This window comes from Nothoprocta perdicaria, unplaced genomic scaffold, assembly GCF_003342845.1.
Source record: "Nothoprocta perdicaria isolate Ctin4 unplaced genomic scaffold, notPer1 scaffold_88, whole genome shotgun sequence".
Taxonomy (NCBI): Eukaryota; Metazoa; Chordata; class Aves; order Tinamiformes; family Tinamidae; genus Nothoprocta; species Nothoprocta perdicaria.
This window is the reverse complement of record NW_020456176.1, coordinates 94,960-120,254: the sequence shown is the minus strand read 5'-3', so window position 1 is coordinate 120,254 and position 25,295 is coordinate 94,960. Positions and strand designations below refer to the sequence as shown.

The 25,295-nt window shown below is 36.9% G+C and overlaps 1 protein-coding gene across 3 annotated transcripts in view; it reads right to left on the bottom strand.

Annotated features, from left to right (window-relative positions):
* KCNIP4 (potassium voltage-gated channel interacting protein 4) overlaps positions 1 to 25,295 on the bottom strand; it is a 115,863-nt gene that overhangs the window by 5,666 nt on the left and 84,902 nt on the right. For all 3 annotated transcript variants that reach the window (XM_026052393.1, XM_026052390.1, XM_026052392.1), the window contains 5 exons: positions 14,953 to 15,022; positions 7,687 to 7,757; positions 1,168 to 1,275; positions 568 to 672; positions 139 to 201 (listed from right to left, as the gene is read on the bottom strand). In XM_026052393.1, coding sequence (XP_025908178.1) covers positions 139 to 201; positions 568 to 672; positions 1,168 to 1,275; positions 7,687 to 7,757; positions 14,953 to 15,022 — 417 coding nt within the window. The remainder of the gene's footprint in view (positions 1 to 138; positions 202 to 567; positions 673 to 1,167; positions 1,276 to 7,686; positions 7,758 to 14,952; positions 15,023 to 25,295) is intronic.

The following is a 25,295-nucleotide window of genomic DNA, read 5'->3' as shown; positions in this document are numbered from 1 at the left end:
ATATCATCCTAGGTGTTAGAATTAACATTAGTATCATGCCAAAAATTGACCCCGTAGCACTACAGGGGTCAATTGACCCCTGATGTTTAGCTAAGATGTGAGTAACTGCAGACTGAATACTTATCACCAGGTACTTACTTTTTGGCAGCTCTCAATGAACTCATCTATGGTAACTACTCCATCTTTGTTTTTGTCCATTTTCTGTTCATAAGGGGAAAAAAAAGCATATATATTTATCTTTCTGAAATCCTACATAAAACGAGTTAGTTTTTTGTCCTTTTTTTTTTTTTCCTCCCAGTTACTTGTCCACCTAGGAAACAACTGAGCAGAAGTACTGTAAAGAAGCAGTAAGTGATGTAAGCTGCTTATATATAAGCTTATGTGTAAGCTCCTTATATAAAAGGAGAGGCAACGGGTAACAAGCAGATCAGAGAAACAAATGACTTGAGATGAAGGCAGACAGAAGAAAAAGGATATCAAGAACAACATGCAAACTGTTATCCCCATGAATACCTTTTCCTACTTGCTAACAGAATATTCCTCCTGTCATGTCCTTGTCTGACCCACCTGGAAAAACGTTTCCACATGTTGTCTAGGTGCGTCCTCCTTGAGAACAGGATAAGTGCATTTCCCCATCATATCATATATTGCTTTCATGATATCAAGCATTTCCTGGAGAGAAAAAAAAAATCCAAAGTCCTTTGTGGATAGTACTTTGACTTACAGCAAATAAATGATTTTTGACATATGCATTTTAGAACAAAAGTTTGAGAGCGTGACTGTGTAGATCTGTGATTGGACAGCTGCAGGAATGAACTACATTCTATTTTCTTAGAAATTCGAAACATTAAATCAACTTAGATAGTTTGTGTAAATGAAAATATAAAGATATACAGATGTTTATGATCTAAAAAGATGCATCTGTTATTAAATGATCTAGAATATGTACAAATACATTGCTCCTGTGTTCAATTTTCATACATACCTTTAAAATGAGAAAGTTAATTTTTAATGTTTAGTATGCTGGAAAAACACATTATCTACTGCTAATTTCATATTTTTTTACAAAAGCTCTTCTGAAAACATTTTCTTTCTTTGAAGGCAGGACTAATATACATAATTGCACCTCTCGTCATTTCAGTTATTAGTGTATAAAGTAGACTTTACCTCTTTAGTTATATATCCATCCTTATTTATATCATACAAATTGAAAGCCCAGTTCAGTTTCTCCTGCACAGTCCCTCGGAGTAGAATTGAGAGACCCTTAACAAAATCCTAAATAAAAACAAGAGGTCTTGGTCAGTTTGGAATGGAACAGTTTTTCACAAATATGCGGAAATGCAGCATAATAATTTCTTCAAAATCACAGAAAAGTTGAAAGATATATTGCTTTGGTTTATTTCAGTTGACAATAAATGCTAGGCTTTGCTTAATGTTTTAATAAACATAACAGTCTAGGCTGCTATAATTAATAGACTAATATTCCAAAAACAATAAACTATAACTTTGTTATTACATTTACCCTCTGAAATGCCTCATATTAATAGTTGCTGTAGAACTTAATGCCAAGGAAAAGCACTTGCCCATGGGGTAATGGTCCAGAACAGAGCTCAAGTGGAGCTTTGATTAATCTAAACGCAGGAGACTGATTTTTGGAGAACTATCCACTAAGGAACATTAACTTCTTGATATATCTATAGCCTGATGTAAATGGAATATGTAGTTCTTTTTAGATCAACCTGCTGCATTCAACCTTCAAAACTTCTCATGTGCTGCACTATTCTATAGTAATTAAACATTTTATTGAAAATATAAGATCTAATATTTATCTGCAGGCCACTTCCATGGTCCAGTGCTCTATTTCTGTATTCCATAGAAATAAGCCAAGAAAATGATGGGATGATTATTTGAATTTAGGGTTTGGTTACAGGTAATTGACAAATTACATAGTCATATACACACACGTTAATGACAATATATAGAGAGAGAGACTATAGACTATCTATATAGAGAGACATATAGTCAACTATAAATAATGAGATTTGCCCAACTATGTTCTTGACCAGCAAGCAAGGAATTACAAGGGTTAACATAGTCTCATTACATCAGTGTTAGAAATACTTTTTTGTTTCATAATTAATACTCTTTAACAACATAAACCTCATTTAAATTTACTAAGTGTCTTCCAGACAGAAGAAAATATCAGCTAGTATATATTGTCATGTGTTTTCTGCATATCCCAGCATATTTGCTAACCATTAAATATTTATTTTTAAAACAGTGAGTTTATTTTTTCTAATCCCTCTCTTCCGCCTTCTAGTAAACTTGTAAATCCATAAACCCATGAAATCATCCCCACACCAGATCAACAGGAATACTACAAGGGCTTACATTTACATACATACTTCTATAATGTTGTCAAAGCAATACAGGAAGTCTTAAAGTTACGTTAAGGCAGAGGCTACAAAAGCTGATTAACGTCCACCAGCACTGGCAAAGGTTTAATGTACCACAGTACCCAGTACAATGAAGCCTACACAGATACCACATACAGATGCTATGGTAGGCCCAGCAGCTTCGGCCTTTTCACAATTCCAGTGGTATGCTCCGGGTTTCTCAGTCTGCCATAAACTTCTGTGTTATTGGTACATTTGCCCTTTGGGTTAAATGAATACACGAATCTTAAAAGAATGTTACTCAACTTATCTTGTCTGTATTTCAATGACTAATTGAGGGTCACAGGGTTAAATCTCCAAGCAGCTCTTTAACACTTTGCTATTAAGTATTAAAATGTTCAAGAAATTCACAGCAAATTTCATCATGTTATATTTTTAGAAACCTACCTTTCTACATTCAGTAACATTTCTTCCCATCTTTCCTAAACGGTTTTACATTTTTGATGTAGCTTTTCCTGTAGTCCTCTGCAGAGATCTCCAATAACTGTTTATATCTCAAAACTCTGCTACATATTTATATTTATTTTGATCTTCATATCTAATTTTATTTTTCTGTATCCCCTTTCTGATGCACCACCTGGCTTCCTGGCACCATTTATATCTCCATTCATGAGCCAAACCTTCTATCATCAGTGTTAAAAAACCTACATCATCAAAATCTTGTCTTTATGCTCTTTTCCACAGTGCCCTTAATACTGTTCCCAATTTTATAAGGACTTTGTGCTTTTAAAATCCAGAAAAACTCAAAACCTTCCAGGTGGGTGCTCTAAACTTTGCAGGATGGCCATCTCTATTGCATACTGTATCAATTGCATTTAGCATAGGGTGATGAATCAGCTCTCCAGCACTGTATTTAATAGACTCGCATGTATTTTTCTCTCTGGCGTGGGCATCTGATCCTTGGAGAGAGAGAAATCCTACTTTTTAACAGTTTCTCATTCTCTAACTCTACATTCCTTCTGAGCACAGTAGTACCTGTGAGAACCTCAATTAAGTCCTAAATTCTCCTGTGCCTAACTTGGATCCTACAAGAAATGGGGATGTCTTGGTAAGGTATTGCAAAGCAAGCATCCCAACAGCCACGATAGAGCTCAGTGCCTCTGTATTCTTGGTATACATTTCGGTTCTGTGCTAGAGCTGAATAGAGTCTACAATCCTCCTGGTTGTAGTCTGGGACTAAATGCTCCCTATCCTCCCTGAATAATGATTATCTCGTAACAAAGTTGTTGATGACTTTGCTTCCTCCCTTGGTCCTTGGGGAGAACTATTTCATTAAGTAATAAGCTTAACCTTAAATCCATTGGAAAGCTTAAAATTAATGCACCTGATCATATGTTCATTTATGTCTAGTTCCATTTTTGGATTTAGCTCTTAGCATTTTGGAAAGGACTCAGGCAGTGAACAGTGGAGCACTGAAGCAATAAAGACAACGAAGGGCATTGATGGCCCGGAGGAGCTGCTGTTAAGAGGAAAAAATGCCTCTTTGTAGCTATGTTACACCAACTGTGTTTAAAATGCTTGTGAGCAGTATGGCCCTGGAAAAAATAGTTTATTTCATATAGGACACAAACAGGATCCTTTCGTGTTTACTACAGAGAAAGACATTTGGATACATTCACGAAACTGCTACCTCGTGTTACTATCCTGGAGATAATGAATGTTCATTATACACAGTATTAATTAAATACCAAAGCCATGCTTGCTCTTAAACAAGACAAAAGAAGATATAACTAGCTGGGTTATTTGTGTTAGCACATTTGCTATTAAAGTTATTAATGAAGAATTCTCTTGAGAGAATAACTAAGGAATAAAGCCATCAGAAAGTCACCAAGGACTTCATTAAGAGATAATCATATTTGGATTTTTTTTTTTTTTTTTTTTTTTTTTTTTTTTTACTTAAAAGTGACAAAAAGTCTTTAAACATCAGCACTGCACTTGGGTACAGTTTTATATTTTAAGCCACTAAGTGGGATTACTGAGTAACTACCTTCTCATCACCCTTCAGAAGAATCCTGATCTCCATCTAAAGCAAGTCAAGGATATTGATTTGAATATTTGCATGTGGGCACAATATGCTTTAACTTTAACTACATTTCTTCAAATAATTAGACTTAACTTACCTTATTCTCACTGTGTAAGTAGCTTTGAAATCCAGATCTTCAGGACTATTTATGTGTTCCTTTACAACTTCTAACAACTTAGCACATCATTGAGAAACCTCAACATCCTAAAACTTGTCACTGAATTTTGCCATAATCTTAACATTGCCTAGGATGAGACCCAATCAAATAAATTCAGTTTGGATTCCACTTTACAACTAAAATTAATGAAAGAGAGACTTCTAAACACGTCTGCAGTTCTCACCATTAGATGCAAAGTATGCAGGTGGTAAGACCTGAGCATCTGAAATCTTACTTTACTACCAGCTCCAATTTCTTATAATCATAGCTCCTATGACACTGATGTGTCTTCCAAGAGGACTGTCCATCTCTTCTAATTCTGCTAAATGTACCTGAGACTTTAATTACACTTCTTTCCTGCTAAGATCTCAAAAGAGACATTCCTAGGCCTGCCTTACATGCAGTTCTTGACCATCAGAAGTTGTCAGAAATAAATACTGGGACTAAGTCTTCCACGAAATGGAGAAAAAAATAAGGAGGGACCGGGAGACGAATGCCCATTTCATTTTGCAGCATTTTGTTAAAATATTTGTGCAGCAAGTAGAATACTTCCTTTCACATTTATGTGGTGGAAACAGAACTTGAACCCAGTTAACTAACATGCCAAAAGGGCCTGTTAGCAGTTGGCCCACTGCGTGTTTAGAAAGCATGTTTACTCCTCATGTTAGAGTAAGACTATTTGGTTTAACTAATGGAATGTGTTAGTCTTGAAAGAAAACAAGAATAAGGCTGATGAACTGACACAGTCATGGGATAGGTTTGAGCAGCTACTTCTGGGAATATTTACTCTTATGGTAAGTAAAATAGCTTTGGCTAGAGAGACTGAATCTTATCAAAAAGCTGTAAAAGCTGCTACCAAAAGATGTAGAAATGAGCAAAAAATTAAGTACATAGCAACCTCACTAGGCAATCTCATCAAAGGTGTGTATTTAAGCTATTGAAAGTTGTGCTAAATTCTAACATGTCATTACTGATGGTCAAAAATTCAAAGAAAAAGAGGCAAAAGCTAGAACAAATGATCACTTTCTTCATTCTCACAATTCCAGCTACTACAGCATAACCAGACATAGGAGTACAATACACTGAAGATACCATTCTTACCTACCAGTCTCAATTTAGGTTTCCATGTCCATTTTACATAATAGAGACCTGAAGAATATTTTTTCTTCATAGATTATATTTATATTAAGTTATATTTACTTTTACACTGCCGTTTGTTATAGAAAGCAACTTAGGATCAATGGTTATTTATTCTCCGAATTTTTAAAGCACCTCTTTTTCTCCACTTTTTGGGCTGACAGGAGGACGAAAACAGCAATTAATACAGCATGGCACAGTTGCATAGGATAAAACCTGAGCAGAAAAGAAGATATGGGATTGTATTCCTCACATTTCATCTGTTTACCCAATTAACAGATACTTTCACATGTTTAGAAAAAAACCTGCCCTTTTAACAGGAGCAGGAGGATTTTACAATCCTTGTCATGTATTTATAAGTTTTATGCAGCTACATGTTACAAAGACCCAGAACTAGATTCTTTTGACAGCAGTTGAGTTATGCTGGATTTACAATTAGTGTAAATGAGATCAAAGTCTGGGTCACTCTGTCTGAGTGGATATTGAACAGAAGTAAGGTGCAGAGTGTCTCTTCTTGCATTGAACAAAACACAACTTGTTTCCTATTTTCTTTCCTTCCAAAGCCTGGTTTTGTACAAGGAGCTGCACTTTGAGATACTCAAATCTGTTAAAAATGCTTAGCATCTTCTGCGTTTTCTTAAGGCTTTCTGTCTGAGATTCAAATGTCAATTAAATAGTTCATGAAAGAGATAAAAAAAACTCATCTTCTTCTCACATTTCCCAATGATAGAAAGTAATAGCAGAAATGCTTGTCAAAAATTGTTAACTTTCCAGCATTGCCTTTGCTGTTTTGACCAGAAGGATACCTTGTGGAATTAGACCCTATGTAAAAGGCAAAGATGAAAGCTCCTTTCCTGTTTGTAGTTTCACATGGAGGCCAGTGATTTTCACTGACCAGAAACAAGCAGATGGGGGTTTCTGTTTTGTTGTTGTTGTTGTTGTTTTTTACTTCAAATAAACCCAAATAATCCCCACCAAGACCCTCTGCTCATATTCCCAGATGAAGTTTACATTTTGTAAACAGCATGGCAAAGGCTTCTCCCTCCATTTTACATCTACAATAAAACACTGAAAATGCTTTAAAAAAAAAACCTCAACTCTCTCAACATCATTCACACAAGTAAATCACATCTATGTTAACAGAATGCTTAGGCAAATTGAAAGTGGGTGTATTTAATAACAAACTAAGTTCAGGTTTAAACATATTATCTATTCATTAACAAAAAAAGAAAGCACAAATGGCACAAAGGAAAATACGACAAAGCTGGCATATTCTTTATTAGATGAACTGAGTTCTTTGTTTTAAATTCCATAATTTAAAAAAATGGCTTTTTTGGAGACACTTTTACACCTTCCTTTCACCTACACTATCATTGTGAGATGCCTGTGTTGACATCAGCCTTTCAGCAAGAGGGAGAATTATGAAAGAAGACTAGACAAGTGGAGGAATATTGAATTTTAAAGCCCTGTGTTTTTAAATATAAGTGCACTATCGCCTTTTTGCAGCCTTCTGGAACCTCATAGTGTGCAGGAGCAATTCTTACTTCACTGCACAGACCACAGTGACATCAGCTGAAGATCTTAGTCCTTCTTACCTTACTGGAGTCAATAAGGACAATCAAGTATTCTTTCATGCATCTTGCATATAAATTAAGCTATCTTTTAAATGAACAAATTTATAAAAACATAGCGACATAGTTTGAGTTACAGTTTTGGAATATACAATTGTGAAATAATAAGGAGGTTTGTTAATACAATGGAAAAAAAAATGAGATCTGAGCCACACAGGCTAAAGTTCTAATGTAAACCACACACACACACACACACACACACAAAGAGAAACCCAAATAAGACTTAATTGCAAAAGGAGTAAAATATTCAGTTGTGGAGAAAGAATTAGCAGTAGCACTTACCTCAAAACTTACCGATCCGTTATGATCAGTGTCAAATGCATTAAACAGAAAATGTGCATAAGTTGTGGAATCTACAATTTAAAACAGTAAGAATAGTTTGCAGTGAGCACATCTTATTTTAATTAATTTAATTCCATGAAAAAACTGACACCAGCAGGACTAAATTTTTGGCTTAGTTTTACCTTTTTTTTTTTTTTTTTTTTTGGCAAAGGAGGAGAGATACATTACGAGTATGCAAGTTTACATGTAACCAGAGTGTTAGGAATGGGAGTTACAAAAATCTGAGCTCACATGTCTGTACTCATTTTCATCGCTATTTCTGTGTGCAAAGGAGTAATCGTCATTATCTGAAAGATACCTGAAAGAGTGGCAAAGTCTGTAACTGTACTCTGAAACAATCTCTGCTACTGGCACATCTGCTTTATCAGTTAAATGAGGATGAGAGGAGACCTATCTAATGTGTTAATGAAGAAAAATGTGTTCATTCATTCATTCCAAATGAAGGAAACCAGCCCTACTTTGCCCTGGCACTTTACCTACCGTGAAGATGAGCTCACCAGAAGCTCCCTATACCTTCAGGGCTCAACATCATGCAGCAGTTGTCTGGAGAGAAGCCATGACTGAGGCTCCTGCTGCAAAGCTGCCTTATGAATGGTGGCCCAAACGTGAGAAAATCCTTTCCTGAGTAGCAGACTCCTAAAACTGTTTGTGGCTTAATCCCCGTGATCACCATTTTAAGAGCTAGCTGCTCAAAAACTTTGAGAAAAACAGCTGTGGCCAAGCAAAGTGGTCAGTGAGACTCTAAAAGACAACCTTATTTATATATTCAATCACATTGGAAACATAATACAGCAAACAATGTAAATACGTCAATATAAATTTTTCTAAACAACCATCTTCCTGTTTCCACTAAATTACTTCCAAGAGACTGAAACTACTCCAGGAATAATACATTACAAATGGAAATGGAAAACTTCTCCAGAGATTGCCCTGTTGATGTCAATTACCAGCTGCTAAGGTTATGGGAAGACAGCTCTGCTCTCTGTATTTTCCCTCACTCAAAAAAACATGTAAATTAATACAGACTGTTAACTTATAGTACTTGTTGATTTGTCCCGCCACTACCTTTTTATATTCATTTTAGGTTAATTAACCTTAACCATAAAAACATTTAGTAAGATGAGAAGTTTTGTGGCCCCCAATGTATAGTTGAGGAACCGAAGGAAAAAAGAATTCATGATGTTTGGCTACAGTCATGACTGCAAAATCAGAGAGGAGCCCGACCTGACAGTTGCCCTGGAAAGTAAAATGATTCTTCCTGAGGCGACAGAACAGTATCTCAGTCAGGATACAAAGACTGCAAGGGAAGGCTGCTACAAGGGAAGAAACCCAATACACTAAAACTCAGAAGTTTTTACCTCACAGATTCAGACCTGACACTAGTAAGACAAGTCTCTGATCCTACCTCAGAATGTTAATTTGATAGGAAATAACTATAACAAGATCAAATTCTGCAGCCTTTGAACCCTGGTTGCATCTATTAATGTGTTTTCAGTGAATTTCCAGAAAAACATTGTTGGGCCATTCACTTATCCATGCATGTAGCCAGCTACTAGCATAACTGCTGAAGGCATGACCCAACATACAATTTCCTACTTAACTGAAAAATTTAAACGTGCTGACTTCAGTTTCTATTTAAGATTTTCATAGTCATATTTTATCAAATCTCCTAAGACATCTGTTCTGCAACAAAACTATCTTCCAGAAACTATCACTTCTTCCGTGAACTGTCTTCCAGAAGAAAAATATTACAGTGCTATAATCACTGCAAAGTGATTATTAAGTCTCTCCTCATGTTTTTACTTTAATTTCATAAATAGGTGAAATATCCCCAAATATTTTCTGTGGACTTGCAATGAATATCACTGTGTTAAAACATTTTCTTTTTCTTGTTCTTTGTTGTCCACTTATGTTACAATTTAATACTCTTTTTTGTATGCTGGTATATAGATAAAAATTTATATTTATAAATGTTTCTGTTGCTAGTAACCTTTTTTAAAAAATTAAGAAACACTCAGGTCTTTTTCAGGGTTGTTTGCTCAGGTAAAACATCTGTTGACCTTTTTTATAATTTTGTCTTTGAAAATTCCGTGGGGCATGGTACACTGGTGCATTAATCAGTGATATGGAATGTAGCTTCTCCTCCCAAAAACTGTTCAATATTAATCACAGTAGACAAAAGCTTTACTTTATCATGAAATATAGTTTTGTCTTAGTGCCCTGAGACTAAGTCAGCTAAACTAGTCCACTACATTCATATTTTGACAGGTTGAGGTGGGAAGAGACGTAAAAATCCCAATTCCTTTGAGATACACATTTAAACATCTTAAATATAGAAGACAAAAGATAATGATTAAGTATTCAACAGTATTCCTTACTGAATTATGAACATAAGCTCTTCTGTTCATAACAGAGGAGGAATGTAATAATTATTCAGGGCTGACTCTTATCTATGACCTGCAAGTTTAAGAACAAGTCCCAGGTTGTATTTCAGACATTCATTTGAACTGAGTGTCCAATGAATTCAAGGGAGCTTGTTCATTCACATACACAGCCGGTTTTCCCATTTACTAAAAAGAAGTTATCTTCACTGCAGCGCCCTTCTAGAAGAGAAAGCCTTTCAAAAGGCTTCTGCCTTTTAAAATGCATTGATTTTGCTGCAATTAACTATCATCTCCCTTGCAATTCATATGGCTCCCTTATCCCCTTTTTATTCTTCCTGGTTCTTATCCTTGATCATCCTGAAAGTTCCTTGATAGACTTGATGCACGACACAGGAAAAAAATTTTGATGATTGGTCACCCTTAAGTTCAGATGTTACACAGTATCAACCTATTTGCTTAAGTGATATAAACAATTATAATGGTAAACTTTGTTGTATCCATTTTTTCATTACACAGAAAATTTGGGGCACAGGTGCACACACATGGCTTAAGTTTTGATTCCAGGACATACAATCATATTCTTCCTCTGCAGACATATACAAAAACATATTTTTAGCCCACCTGAAATCCAAAGGCTTCAGCTGCATACAGGATGCTAGCTATCCATTCAAAGACTTAAGTATCTAATCTGGCTGCTTAATTAGATCCTTACATGTGATGACCTCACCTGGTTGTCTACTGCAGGGATATACAAATAAAGACAATTACTTGCACCTGAAAAGTATCTTTATTCTTTTGGGAAAGAAAGAATAGACTCTGCTTCCCAGATCTTACACAGAATACCAAAAGTCAATACAGAAATTTACAGAATAGAAAAATCTGATGAAAGACTAGTGAAAATCAGGATGAATCCAACTGAAAGGAAAGACACATTCTCATGGTTTCTGGTGCAGGGTAGAGTCTTTGTTTTATCCAGTTGAAACTGCTAACAATGGTCATGGCTGCTGAAAATCTTCATTAGTGAGACTCCGAGGAATGATGACCAAGTAAGGAGTGCACCAAAAAACTTACCTATTACCTATTAAAAATCATTGTATAAAGTATTCAATTCTCTTATCAAATATGGATGTAAGATAATAGAAAATAACTATATAAAATGTACTTCTTATGCTGGCATATATCTATTCAGTTTAAAAAATTCACTTAATAAAAGTTTAAAATTTATCTTGTATAGTTTTACAAAATAAAGTGATACAAAAATTAATTTTTTCAAAGATTGAGAACTAAATCTTTCCTGAAGTTGACTACACAAATTCCTGACTTTTGTGAAAGGATAAATATTCTGCAAGACACTTTAAAAAGCAGCTCTGCTTTATGAAGATTGTGTTTCTATGGAAACCTGTATTACTTTTATCATATTTTTTAGGATAATGGGATCTTGAGTGTTTCTGGAAAAACTCTCTGCCCTGAGATATGAGCCTCTTTTAACTAAGGGAGTCAGACATTCAGCATAAAAAATCAAACTGTTTTGAAGAGAGCTGCTGCTAACAAAGTCCTCTGAGAAGGTTAAGTTTTTGGTACTAATCTTACTCAAATATCTGCATCTGTTTTTTTATGTACAACACCTTGAGCAAAAGACACACATAGAGAAAGATTTGAGCCTCACTACGCCCACAGCAGTTATGGGAAACATACTGAGAGTTGTTGTACTTGAGAGGCTAATCAGCTCTTCTGCTACTTCTGGTGAATAATTTTCCTAATTTTTTGAGCAAAACTTTATGAAGTTTGTACGTTTGTTTACACAGTAGCGTCCACAGTATTTATTTACACAGTATTTATTTATTTTCAGCAGAATGAAACGGCTTCTGATGAGGAAGAGCTTCTAAAATATCTTCATTGAGATCTCTGAAATTATTTATATATATATATTTATATATATATACATTTATATATATATAAATCCAGATAACAAACAAATTATCTGGGTTCTTTCTTACTTTCTCACCATGCTAAAAGTCAAATACATGAGGCTTCTTCTCAAGAAACCTACAGAAGAAGACTGCCCTACTCAGCAGAGCCTAAGGCCTCACCAATTTTGTGTTGCTATTGCTGGTGACAGAGTTTTCAAGACCTCAGGCAGTGGTTTGTCAGGTTTGCTCTGTCTGAACTTTTCTGGACCTGCCTGCAGCTTTCATTTAATTGGTTTAGTTACAACTGCAATTTCTCTAATTGAGTATCTAAGGCTAATTTGTTTTGTTTATATTTCTCTGATGCAACCATAACGTTATATAGGGAGCAGAAGAAAGCAGTTATTCTATGCAGAATGAGATATTTATGACTCTAGCATGATGAACGCAGCATAGAGACCTACAAGGTTGGTACGACAATAGAAACCTTGAAGTGGTGTCACGAGATCATCATGGAAGAGCACAGACCTAGGAAGGTAAGAGATGAGGCACAGGGCTGTAAGTCCCTCACTAATGATCAGCTAGAGAAATGCAGACCAAGAAAAGGACAAAAACAATTTTAGGAAGAACAAAGAGATTATAGCAGTAGTATCTAACATACATGATAGACGCTATATATATAGAGAGAGAGAGAGAGAGAGAGACACCATATATATATATATGGTCAATTCAGATGTCACTTGGAGCTGCAAATCCATAAAGAATGAGAAAGTTAGAAAAGCTGTTATCAAACATAATAATGACCCCAAGTAGATCCTATAGCAAGGAAGAAGAAACCGTATCTCTCCCAACAAAGCACTCCTTATGCTGACTGTTCATCACCCTCAGCACCTCTGACCACAAGACTCAGAGAAGCAGTGGAAGGGTGAATATGACACCAGAATATAGGTTTGAAATTTTAACTGTTTCAGTATTCTTTCATAGAATCATAGAATGCTTAAGGTTGGAAGAGACCTCAGAGTCCAACCCCCCTGCTCACGCTGGGTCACCTAGAGCACGTGGCACAGGGTTGCATCTTAGCAGGTTTTAAAGATCTCCAAAGGAGGAGACGCCACAACCTCTCTGGGCAGCCTGTTCCAGTGCTCTGTCACCCTCACTGTCAAGAAATGTTTCCTTAAGTTCCTGTGGAACTTTTAGTGCCTCAGCTTGTGGCCGTTTCCTCTAGTCCTATCGCTGGCCACCACTGGAAAGAGGCCCACCCCCTCTTCCTCATTGCCTCCCTTGAGGTATTTATACACACTGATCAGGTGCCCCCTCAGCCTTCTCTTCTCCAGGCTGAACAGGCCCAGCTCTCTCAGCCTTTGCTCACAGGGCAGATGTTCCAGGCCCCTGATCATCCTCGTAGCCCTGCGCTCGACTCCCTCCAGCAGCTCTACATCCCTCTTGTACTGGGGAGCCCAGAACTGGACACAGTACTGGATACAGGTGGCCTCACCAGGGCTGTGTAGAGGGAGATGATCACCTCCCTCGACCTGCTGGAGACGCTTTTCTTAATGCACCCCAGGATCCCGTTGGCCTTCTTGGCCACCAGGGCACACTGCTGCCTCATGGTCATCTTGTCATCCACCACGACTCGGAGGTCCCTCTCTGCGGGGCTGCTCTCCAGCAGGTCAACCCCTAATCTGTACTGGTGTCCGGGGTTATTCCTCCCCAAGTGCAGGACCCCCTTTCTTTTTCTATAACAGTTAGATCTGGACCAATAAACATTAGGGTCCTAAGATAGTTATTATACTAACAATAAATTCTTAGTTTTACTTTCAGTCATAAAGAATTTGGAGTGTAACTAATCTTACATATTTTGTTATTATTCTGTGTTTTTTAAGGTGAAGAAAATAATTTGCAATTTTCAGAAGCCTGGGTAACTAAAAAATATGATATCTGAAAGAGTACTTGTTAGTCTGGTTTAAAAATTTAGATAAAGAAATAATCAGTAGGCAGATCAAATCATTCAGCCTTTTCTTCTTACCTATTTAGTGTGCTTACTTGCTGAGGATTTCAGTGATGGCAATCCACAGTGAATGCTGCTCTTTACCTTCAAGTATTTTATTTAAAATAAAACTAATTGGGAGAGTTATTGTTCCTACCAAATAAAGATTAAAAAAGAAAAAAAGGTAAGTGAAGAGAAAGAGCTATGAACAGTCCCAGGGAAACATGCAAATCTCAAGAGCTGTGGGAGCAGATGAAGAGGCAGCACTGAAGTGCTATAGGACAATATGAAGAGGGAGAACTGAAAGGAAAAAGGAAGAGGAAGGAAAAAAAAAGAAGAAAACAATTCAACCGAAAATAAAATCTGCAGTTCAAGGCAAAAACTCTGTTAGTTACACTTTTTTGTGCTACCTTTATGGCATTAAAAGATAATGAAGATAAAGAAATTAATGAAACCCTTGGAAATTACTTGGAAATTAGAGTAGCATAAAAGCCCTCATTTAAGTAGAGGAACCCCATTAAAGTCAATGGGCCTTCTCCCTTTGATATTAGATTTGAATCATACATCTACTGCCTCCTACAGTTTTAACTCCTACTGTGATTTTTGTTTTTTTGAATGAAAGACAATAAGGAAAAACATCAAAAGTTTAAAAAGAAATAACCTACTCAGAGAAACCTGGTTTTCAAAGATACATAAATCCAAGTTGGAACTTAACTAGAGACTGACCTCCTCTAGATATCACTGCATTTCCATCTGAAATATATAACCTTAAATATGTCTAGCCAGCAAGTAACATGCAAGTTCAAACAGAATTTGGTACAATCATGTTGTTACTTAGAATAGCAAACTGCTTTTCAACAGTTACAAATTAATAAGAAACATAACTCTCCATACATTCTCATACTAATTATGTCTGCCAACTACTCACCTCCCTGTGGAAAGAACTGAGAGTAAATTTCTTTGAAGGTATCTTCATTGACAACTCCGCTGGGGCATTCCTGAAGAAAAGATGAGAAATAAATAGTATGTCCATCTAGTCCGGTTAAGAAACATGCTTTAAAAGAGTCTGAGTTTGCATTTTAAGCCATGTTTTAATATAATAAATATGTATCACTTGTGCATTATGGAAGCCAACCCAGGAAAGTACACTGCATTTTTTACTAGAACTCACACTCCTGAAAAGGTCCTTCCTTTACCTGAAAAGGTCCATCCTGGGAATTCAGAAGACCCTACCACAGAAAATTTCATTCAAGCCTCACAGATCCTTCTGCCTCCTTACTTCTTGTTCATGAACTACAATGTGTAAGAAAGGAGAAGTGGCAATCTACAGCGCAGGAAGATTAAGGTGAAAAAGAAAGGAGGCAAATGAGACCTTGCAAAAAAAAAAAAGGACTTATGTAAAAAGATGAAAGAAACAGGAGGCGCAGAACATTGTTTATCAGCTAGTGCAGGAGTATCAGAGGCAGGATCTCTGAGTTCTAGCCCTGCATTTGCCAGACTGAATCGATGACCTTGGGCAATGCACTTATTTTCCTTTGTCTTAATTTCCTCTAATGAGGAGGGGAGAGGGAAAAGAAAAGAAAACAAACAAACAAAACAGAAAAAAATGCAAGTTCTTTACCAGGAAAGTATTTCTAGATGCAGAGACGGGACAAAGTTTCACATTTCATACATTTATTTTTGTCTATTGCTATGCTGAGTATTTGGACTGATGACTCCAATTTATAGGTTCCTCACTGTAAACTGGGGAAATATTTTCAAATGAAGATAAAGCATGATGTTTCTTAAATCAAATAAGCAACACTGGGATATTTATTTTTATGGCAACTTATGCTAAGAAACAAATAGCGTAATCTTGCTAAGTGAGAGATGAATGGACTGAAAATGCATGTCAAATCTGTAAATCTAAGAATACTTTGATTTATGTCATTTAACCTCAGCTAAAATCAGACTTTCTCCAGAACTGAGAATGTGTAAATGCACGTTAAGAGACAATCAGGCAAAGAGCAGTCCTGGAAACAGAGCAGGCAATGCTATTTTCCTGGCCACAGAGGTTGGTGTGGATGGAAGCAGATTTAGAACATGGGTCTCCATAGGGCCAACTCTATCCAATGTGCCGGGCCACGTGGCCTCCCACAGCAAAGAGGTTCAATGCATGCGGAGCGAGGTGCAACGGATCCAGAACCTCCACCTTACATCAGGAGTCCAGGTAATGAGTAATCTATTACTTGAGGCAAGATCTCCCTACCTATTATGTATTTGGGTGCAAAGACATCCTAGAACATCCCTCTCTGCTTTTAACGGCATCACATAAGAACTGCAGTTTAAAGTTCTAGTGTCTCCGCGGTCCCTAATTAGGTTTCCTATTCTGCTCGTCTTTTATTAGGAAGCCTTTGGGAGTTGTATGAATGCACACCATAGACTTGTACATGCACACCATTTTTACTTGTATTTGAAGTTTGGTAAAGAAGGCTTCCAAGAAGTATTCAAAGGCTTGGTCATATAATGATATATTTATTCACTATTAAAAAAAATAACAAAGGCATTTCATAAATTCCCCTTCCAATTATACATTGATATATCTTTCAACATTCCCAGACCTGCTTCCTGAGAGAAATGGGAATGTAAAAGGGCAAGGCAGTATTTGCGAATTCAGAAAATGAAGCAGTGGCTTCTTTCTATACTGCATGTCTTTTTTTCTTTAGACAAAAGCTTGGGACATGTTTAGGGAACTAAAATAAAACTTAAAAAAAATCACTCAGATTTTGCATTTTATTTCTGATAAGCTTAATACATAATGAATGACAAAAAAGTTTATTTAGGTTCATTTATGAACCTATGTATGCCTGAACCTATGTATGCCTCGCTAATATGTAAAGTTATTTTTTTACCTTCTTGGATGAGAAAGACATATAAAATATGCACATCTTACAATGACTTTCTTTTTACAGTAGGTCTTACGGGCTCAAGAAACATCAGCACCTCCAGCTGTACCAAATCTTAGTCTAAAGACAGTCAAGAATAACCTCTAGCATGCAAATTTTTCCTGGTTGCATGCTAGAGGTAAATCAAAAGTACCCTGGAAAAACTGTCTGAATTATTTTTTACGCTATTTCAAAATAAGTTAGCAGCTTCCACACAGCTTGTTTTTAGAGAAATACATGATCTGGATACCTTATTTTAAAGGTCCATAGTTTTTTAATGTCACTTAATGAACTCGTTTTCCAAGATTGTCTAAAGGAAACACTGCTGGCAATGGTGGCCATTCCAATTCCATAGAATTGTACACTACTGGAGGCCAGAGTGACCACATGTTTTCTGTTTTCTCAGCTCTCTATTTTCCTCAGCCCTTTTCTTCATCATTGCTAGTCCCACCCTACCTTGTCCTACAGGTCTCCAAGGACAGGAGACCTGCAGTAGGAATATTTTAGAAATATTCTTTAAAACTCTGCTAGGCTTGGCAATTACTCCTACCAGGAAAATGCTGCTTCTCCAGATGCTTTTTCCAGCTTGGATCTTTCCTCCAAGATGCTGTAAGACTGTGAACATTTCTGTTCTTAAACAATTTTAATCCCAATATATATGTAGCCAATGTCATTTCCCTCCAAGGCTGTTCTATTCTCGACTCATAAAGCTAGGTTCAGTACGTTTATTGGGAGATTTCTCTGGTTCAGTGAAGGACATTTAATATTGTAATTGTTAAATATGCCCCATGGCTTTATGGCAAGTTATTGCTGACTTGATTCTATTGTACCAACTGTAATTAAAAAAATCTTTCTTACCTTTCATTAAACTCTTATAAAAGAATGTAAAATAATTAAATAGTTTGAAAGAAAAAATGTGAGACTCATTTAAACCATTTCTTCCATTCTATTGCCCTCCAGCTGTCTGTAATTTATTTTGGTCAAGAAAATTTCTGTTTGACAGTCTTTTAAAATTACATTAAAGATGTATTATATGTTCCATATGGAGAGGAAAAAAAAATGAATCAAAGTTCATCTTGGGCTGTTTTTTTCTCGAGTCCAGTGCTCTGCCCTTTAGAGAGAAAATAAGATAAACTGACAGAAAGAACAGACAGAGAATAATAAATATATTTCTACCTTTTGATGATCTCTCTTCTTGCAATTTTACTGATGGGAAATTATAGTTTGAACACAAAGTCTTATGAACCACTCCAAAACCTGTAAATTATTTACCAGCTTCATGCTGTCTTTTATTTCAGCATTTCTAAGAAGGTGGATTCTTCTTTGCCACCTAATCAACACTCTTTTTAGACAAGAGGCAAACTCAGACTCAAAAAGACTCAAAAAGAGAAGAAACAGAGAAAGGAAGAACAGGAAAGTGAATGAAGCAGAAACAAGCACAAAACTCAGACTTTTGTCTGAAAAATAAACAATTTTGTATGATGGATTAAGCTGTACTGTGTGCTTTGACAACTTCAAATGTATTTTAATTATAGGCTTCTGCATGTCAAATTCTCCATCCCATCCTTTTTTCTTTCTTTTTTTTTTTTTTTTTCTGTTAATGTTTGTTCTGCTTCATTTCATGTATATATTTATGTCCGTTATGTCCATTCACTTTATTATCTCTGGCTTGCAATATTTTCTCCTTCTGCATTTTGCATGTACTTCTACTATGACTCAAATTTTACTTAAACACAAAACTAAACACAAAACTAAACACAAAACTAAACAGGACTTGGATCAGATCTTTATGGCACTTCCTTACTGCATTAGAATTTAACAAATGAACTTGATTTAATAATACGATGTAGGCCAAATTGTTAACAACATCTGGGCCAACAGACACTGCTTGAAGTTCAACAAGAATTGTGAAATTATGAACCTATCAAGAAACAGTCTCTGGCATCAGTCCAAGCTATGAAGTGACTAGCTGAGCAGCAACACTGTTGAAAAGGATGTGGGATGCAGCGGATGCCAAGTCACGGAGATCCAGCAGGGCACCTAAACTTTGAATAAGGTAAATCACCCACTAAGCAACGGCCATGGGGTTGAAGGAGTGCTTGGCAGTGGTAAAAGCAGCAGCCACAGCACCGTGTCCTCTCCTGGAGGCATCCCCAAGTTAGCATGGATGTGGGGAAACTGGGCACAGGTCAGCAGAGGTTCATGAAGATTACCAAGGACAGAAAGCACATGGCATACATGGAGAGGCTGAAAGGGCTGGCCTGACTCAGGTCAGTGCTGAGGCATGAGCTAATAGCAGCCTATTTGAAGAGCACTAGTACGGACAAAGAACTACCTCTTAGTGGTAGTGGCAGACAACATAGCAAGGAGGCAATGGCCACAGTCCGAGGTTTGTGGGTTCACACTGGAGACTGGGAAAGCTTTTCCTTTCTTCTTTGTTAATTTAAGTGTGGTTATGATTGTGATAGCCCTTAATTTCAGTGGGAATTTCCACTGAGGAATAGCCTTGGAAAGCTGTCCATGCATGTGACAGGGCCTTTCTAAGGGCTGAGACAAAAGGCATTGTTTGGTAAGTAGACTTTGATAATTTGTCAATATGAACATCATGATGCTGATCAGGACAAAAGTCTGTAAGTTAGAGAATTGAGGCAAGAAGTTCTGGAGCCTGAGGGTTTTTTTTTCATAGACTTTTGTGTCTAGCAAAATTAACATCCAGCTTTCTGAATTCCCCACTTTCAAAGCTGCATCCTTAAGATTCATTAAAATTTGCTCTATTTTCAATTTGTAAATTTCAAATAATATCTCTATAGCATTTCTCTTACTCTGATACCCATGAATTAGTATTTGTTGATTAAACATCTAGCATACTCAGGAATATATATATATATATATATATTCTGAGTTTAATAAGTGTGCTTCTCTGTATTCCTAACCTGACTTCCTATGGCTAGAGATCAGCTGTATAGTAAAATCACTCAGCAAAATTATCACCAATGCTTTATCAAATAGGAACTTTTCTTAAGAGTATTTAGGCTAATGTAGTATATTAGCAGTGCCTGCATCTGAAATGTTCAGATTTTTTTCTAAGCTAGCTTACACAGAGGTAGAAAATCTGACCACAAAAGAATCCAAACGACCTCTTGATGAGCTGCAGTATGCAAGCAGTATATAATTTTTCTGAAACAAGTCCACAGGCACTCAGTTCACAAATTATTCCCATTCCCTTTCCCTTACATAATTTGTCAAAAGCAGATGATATAAGAAAACGAAATACAACTTGTCCTCCAAGTGATAGAAAAAGTAGGGACTTTGGTGAGATATGTCAACATGATCTCACTATGTCATAGATGAAGTAGCAAAACAGATCTCACCCAGAAGGGACTCAGACCCCATCATGCCACACACCAATGTTGGCACATGACTGTCACCACTGCATCTACCCTAACAGCTTTTGCCCAAAGAGCTTTGTTGCTCAGCAGTTGCACTTCTGCCACTGAGTCAAGCCGCTGCTCATAGCACAGGTATGTGGCTAGATCCAAAAGCATTGATGCTCATAAATCTTACCTACTGCCTCTTTGGAACCTAAATCTCTCGCCCTCAACAGCTTGAATAAGTTTTGCCAACTCACTTCAGATAACAGTTTCCTTCTTCTGTCTTTCCCTTTAGGTGATGGCTCTTCAGGCAGAGTCTCATAATGCCTGAAAAATAAAACTGAATGCCCTGCAGTCAGGAGTGTAAGTAGTTACAAACCAAGATGGGTGGAAGCATGAAAGAAATACAGGAAAGAAGCATGTCAAACAAGCCCTGTAACAGTTAAAAAAATGGTTTGCTGAAATGACTAATGATTCCAAGTGGTGTTGTGATTAAGCTATGAGATCATTAAAAATGCATATTTCTCATATTCAGATGGATAATTGGTTGAGCAGAGGTGGTGAAGTTAAACTACAATAAGTTGAAGGTGCAAAATAAAAGCAAAAACTGGAAGTGACAAAGAAAAAGAGCAATAATAGAATCAAGGCAGTAACCTCAATGTCAAGGTTTGTGTGGAAAATAATTTGCCTTCCAACCACTGCAAAGCCACGTTTCAAGTACCTCCTTTTTATGCCTAGTGTTTAAGGTGCTATCACACTTTCGCTCACTCTTGCATTCACTTGGGCTGCTTGGTGCTGGTGCAGGATCCATCTTGCTTCTGCTCGCTTCTGCTTCTGCTTTCTCTGCCCTCCAGGGAAGTTTCTCCCAAGCTCACAGGTAAGTAGGGAAAATTCTCAGGGTAAATAGGGAAAAAAGTGCTCCCTTAGGAACTATAGTGGCCATAAAAAGAGGCTTAATAATCTGGCAAACTTAAGTAATATCAAACAAAAAAAGATTTAATTATTACTGTAATCCACTTCTTTATAATAAATATAAATCTACTTTATCTTTGATATATTTATTAGGAATGGACTCCTCATTGGTTTTGAAGTGAGAGATAGTGTGAATAACTTCATGTCCTGAAAAGACACTGTGCACTTTTGGTATTGATTTTTTTTTTCATTAAAGTGAGAAACAGAATGCAAATCAGAAATGCTCTTCATGAAAAAGGATCATGAAAAGTGCTACCCAAAGGTAGCACTGCCGAAGTTCAGATTACATAATTGGGAAATACAGGAGAAAGAGCAAGAATAGGAGAAAACAGGAGCAACTAATAAATAAGAAGCGATTCTAGAGGGCCTTCAAATAGATGGCACTAACAAGCCAAGGTTTCCAGAAGAAAGTAAGTTTTGATGTGATTAAAAGAAAATCAAATGCAGTCTGAAAAGAAATCTCAAAAGTGAGATGCTATATATTACCCTGTGAAACAATCTAAAAAATGCAATTTAAAGAAATCTTCTTGAAATACTTGACAGTTCTTTGCAAAAAGTGCTAGAAATTAACACTGGGAAAACTAACTTGGATATAGTTACACGGTTCAAAAGATTTGGCTGTCTTATTGATAAAGGGAAAAATACCCTAGGCAAACATGCACACTCTTTTTCTTCCATTCCCTTGATCTAACTATTTCTAGAAGAAGAAATAACAGAAATAACAGAGAGAGGAGCAAATTTACTACCATATGCCCCCCTATAAAGGCAATGGAAGCACACAGATCAAAGTGTAAGCACGATATTGTCCATTATAATTAGGTGTTAATAAAACTTAAAGGAGGTATTTTTCCTAAAGATTAACTAAAAAGAAACCCCGTCCTTCTAATCTGTTATAGACAGTCATTTATCTGAACTGCAGCTTTGAACCACAGTCTTCTGGAGTGCTGTATTGTCAATATTTGGACTCCTGCTTTTAACACCTCTTTTTCAAAGTAGATGAATGACAGAAACATTTAATTTCCTTTGTATTGATTTATCATTCAACACTTCCACATCAAATGGGTGCTTTGAGGAAGCTCAGAAAATCAGTGCCTGTATGAGATAATTGCAGTGCCTACAGAAGAGATAGCTACTTTGGTTCTTTTGATCAGGCAATTACATTATTCCTCTGCTTCTCTGTTCTTCAGCTCTTCTGCTTGCCAACTATAAAAGCCCATTTGTCAAAGCAGTTGTGGGGGGTGTCGGGAGGAGACTGACAGGAGGATACCTCAAACTCCATAGAGAGAATGAAAAATGACTTTATCTTTACACCTATCATTTTGAGGTCTGGCCAGGCACAAAACTATCGCCTACAATGCAATGGAACAAGTCCAGACCTTGCCTGTCTTTCTTCCAAAAAAGTTACTGAAGGAATTGCAGGTCATTAGCAAGGTGATAAACGTACTTTGCTGACATCTGACCATACTCATATACTAGGGAAAACGGAGATGTTACATTACAGCAGTGTCAGCTTAGTAATTTGTTCATGTCAGGTGAACTCATGTCCCTTTATACAAAAGCAAAATAGCTGCAGAAGTGCAGAAGTTCAATGGTGAATCAGACCTTTAACATCTTTACTAAACCTGTGAATTCCCTATAAGAAATTCAGTAGTTTTACTTTTATATACATATATAAGTTCAATAGACTATACTCCACAGTTCTAATAATACACAAAAGCCCAGCAAGTCCCAAATGTGTTCAAAGCAATCACAGAGGCTACAAATTCACTGCTACAGCCCTGTAGGCATATTGCTTATTCTTTGGTCAATGTCTCTGTTTATTAAGAAAAACACATAATTTTTGCTAGACTGAATTACACGGCCTTTACTTATTAATTTTTTTACTGGTATACCATTAATCACTGCCTCTTCCAAGTCACAAGTGTGGCAAGTCTCTCGTTTCATAAAGTACAATTGTTGGCAGAGACAGATATTGTAACCAGCGGTACTGATAGACCATTTCCCCAGTAGAGAATGGCTGAATTTTGTGTCCTTTCACAGCTGACATTGCAGTGAAATGGCTTATCACTGACCTCTTGAACGAAAGCGAGCAATGAGGTGTGATACGGACTACTGAGTCCTCACCGTGGAGAGGGAGGGTGTGAAGAAGGGAACATCGCACATCCCACTCTCAGTCTGGACACAGAGTTGGGGCACAGTCAAAATGCACACAGAGATCCAATAGCTCAAATCGTTTCCTAGGCATGGCAAAGTATGCGTAATCCAAAGGAAAGCCTCATTTTGAGAACTGATGTTATTTTGATAGACACATCTGCACTAGCATCCTAGAACTCTTCAGGAATTTCTTAAGCTTTCCAGTAGGACAGACTGCTATGACAACCTATATGCAATTCTTTTTAAAGCACTATCCAATAGCTGCAAAAAGCAGGAAAGATTCCCTGCCTTCCAAGTCACCGCCATAGACCAAGTGAGAGTGAAGAAGGACTTAAATGGAAGGAGAGCAAAGGCAGCCTGCAGTGGAACGGCACACTAACACAAAGCTTTGAATCTATGGGCATTGCATATCTGTTTGACAGTACTGCCAACCACTAGGACCCAAAAACTAACTAACTAACTATCTATCTATCTATCTATCTATCTATCTGCTTGATGGATGGAGACCCATTCAGACAAAACTAGAGAACTGAGAGTATTTGGAAAATCCACATAACTGAGACTCCTGGGAAAATCCACACTGTAATGTCTCATGTTAAAATCACAAAAGACTCTAAATATAATAAGAAAGTATAATATTTTTTTCTTCTGATATACAAGGAAGTCCCCTTCACAGTTTGCATCTGGTTTAGCAAAAGTGTTACCAGCTGTCTAGACAACAAATATAGCTGCCTTCTTCTTCATGCCCCTTAATATAGAACATCAGCTGGTTTTCTGAGCACTCCAAGACAATCAGAAATGCCTCAGAAATGCCTCAAAAGAAACATATTTTTTTTACCCTAATCAAGTTATGTATTCTAAAATTCCAAATTTATTACAAAATAATTCTTATTTTGCTAACTTTTATAACATTCTGAAATTATATTCTGCATTTATGTTTACAAGGATCTTAATGAATCTTTATGTGAGTTTTAACCCAATATTAATAATGCACTAATGTATAAAGGACTCACAGTAAGGTGCATCTGCATATGCCAGAGGCAAGAATTGGACTCAGTGCATTTTTTCCCGATGTAATTGTTTTAATATTGTAGTTATTAGGATAACTGTGCTCTGTTGATGTCAATCATCTGATTTATACCTGCTGAAAACCCTGCCCTTTCAGACTTTTCTGTTTCCCTCTTGCCAAGTCAACACTCTCTTCTTCAAAGACCATAATTCATGCTCCATAATTATGTTATGTCTATCTAAAATAAAACACATAAAAAGCGTAGGAGTTAAAACACAGGAACAGCTGAAGAAATCTCAGATACATTTTACTATGAAAATGCTTCCTGGTGTAAAATGAAGATTAAATAACACATCAGCAAAACCTTTCCTACTTTGTAGGAGTGTTGAGAGACTCAGCACATTAGTATGTGTAAGACATCAAGATACACAGACAGAAGGAACTTTACAAGTCTAAAATACAAAGTGCTGTTTTTTCACAGAATCACAGAATCACAGAATCACAGAATATTTAAGTGTTGGAAGGGACCTCTAGAGATCATCTAGTCCAACCTTCCTGCTCAAGCAGGCACACCTACAGCATGTGGCACAGAGCAGCATCCAGACGGGTTTTGAAGACCTCCAGAGTAGGAGACTCCACAACCTCCCTGGGCAGCCTGTTCCACTGCTCTGTTACCCTAACAGTAAAGAAGTTGCTCCTCACCTGGAGACGGAACTTCCTGTGCTTCAGCTTGTGGCCATTACCCCTCGTCCTATCGCTGGCCACCAGTGAGAACAGCCTGTCCCCTTCCTCCCTGCATTCTCCCTTCCTGAACTTATACATATTAATCATATCCCCTCTG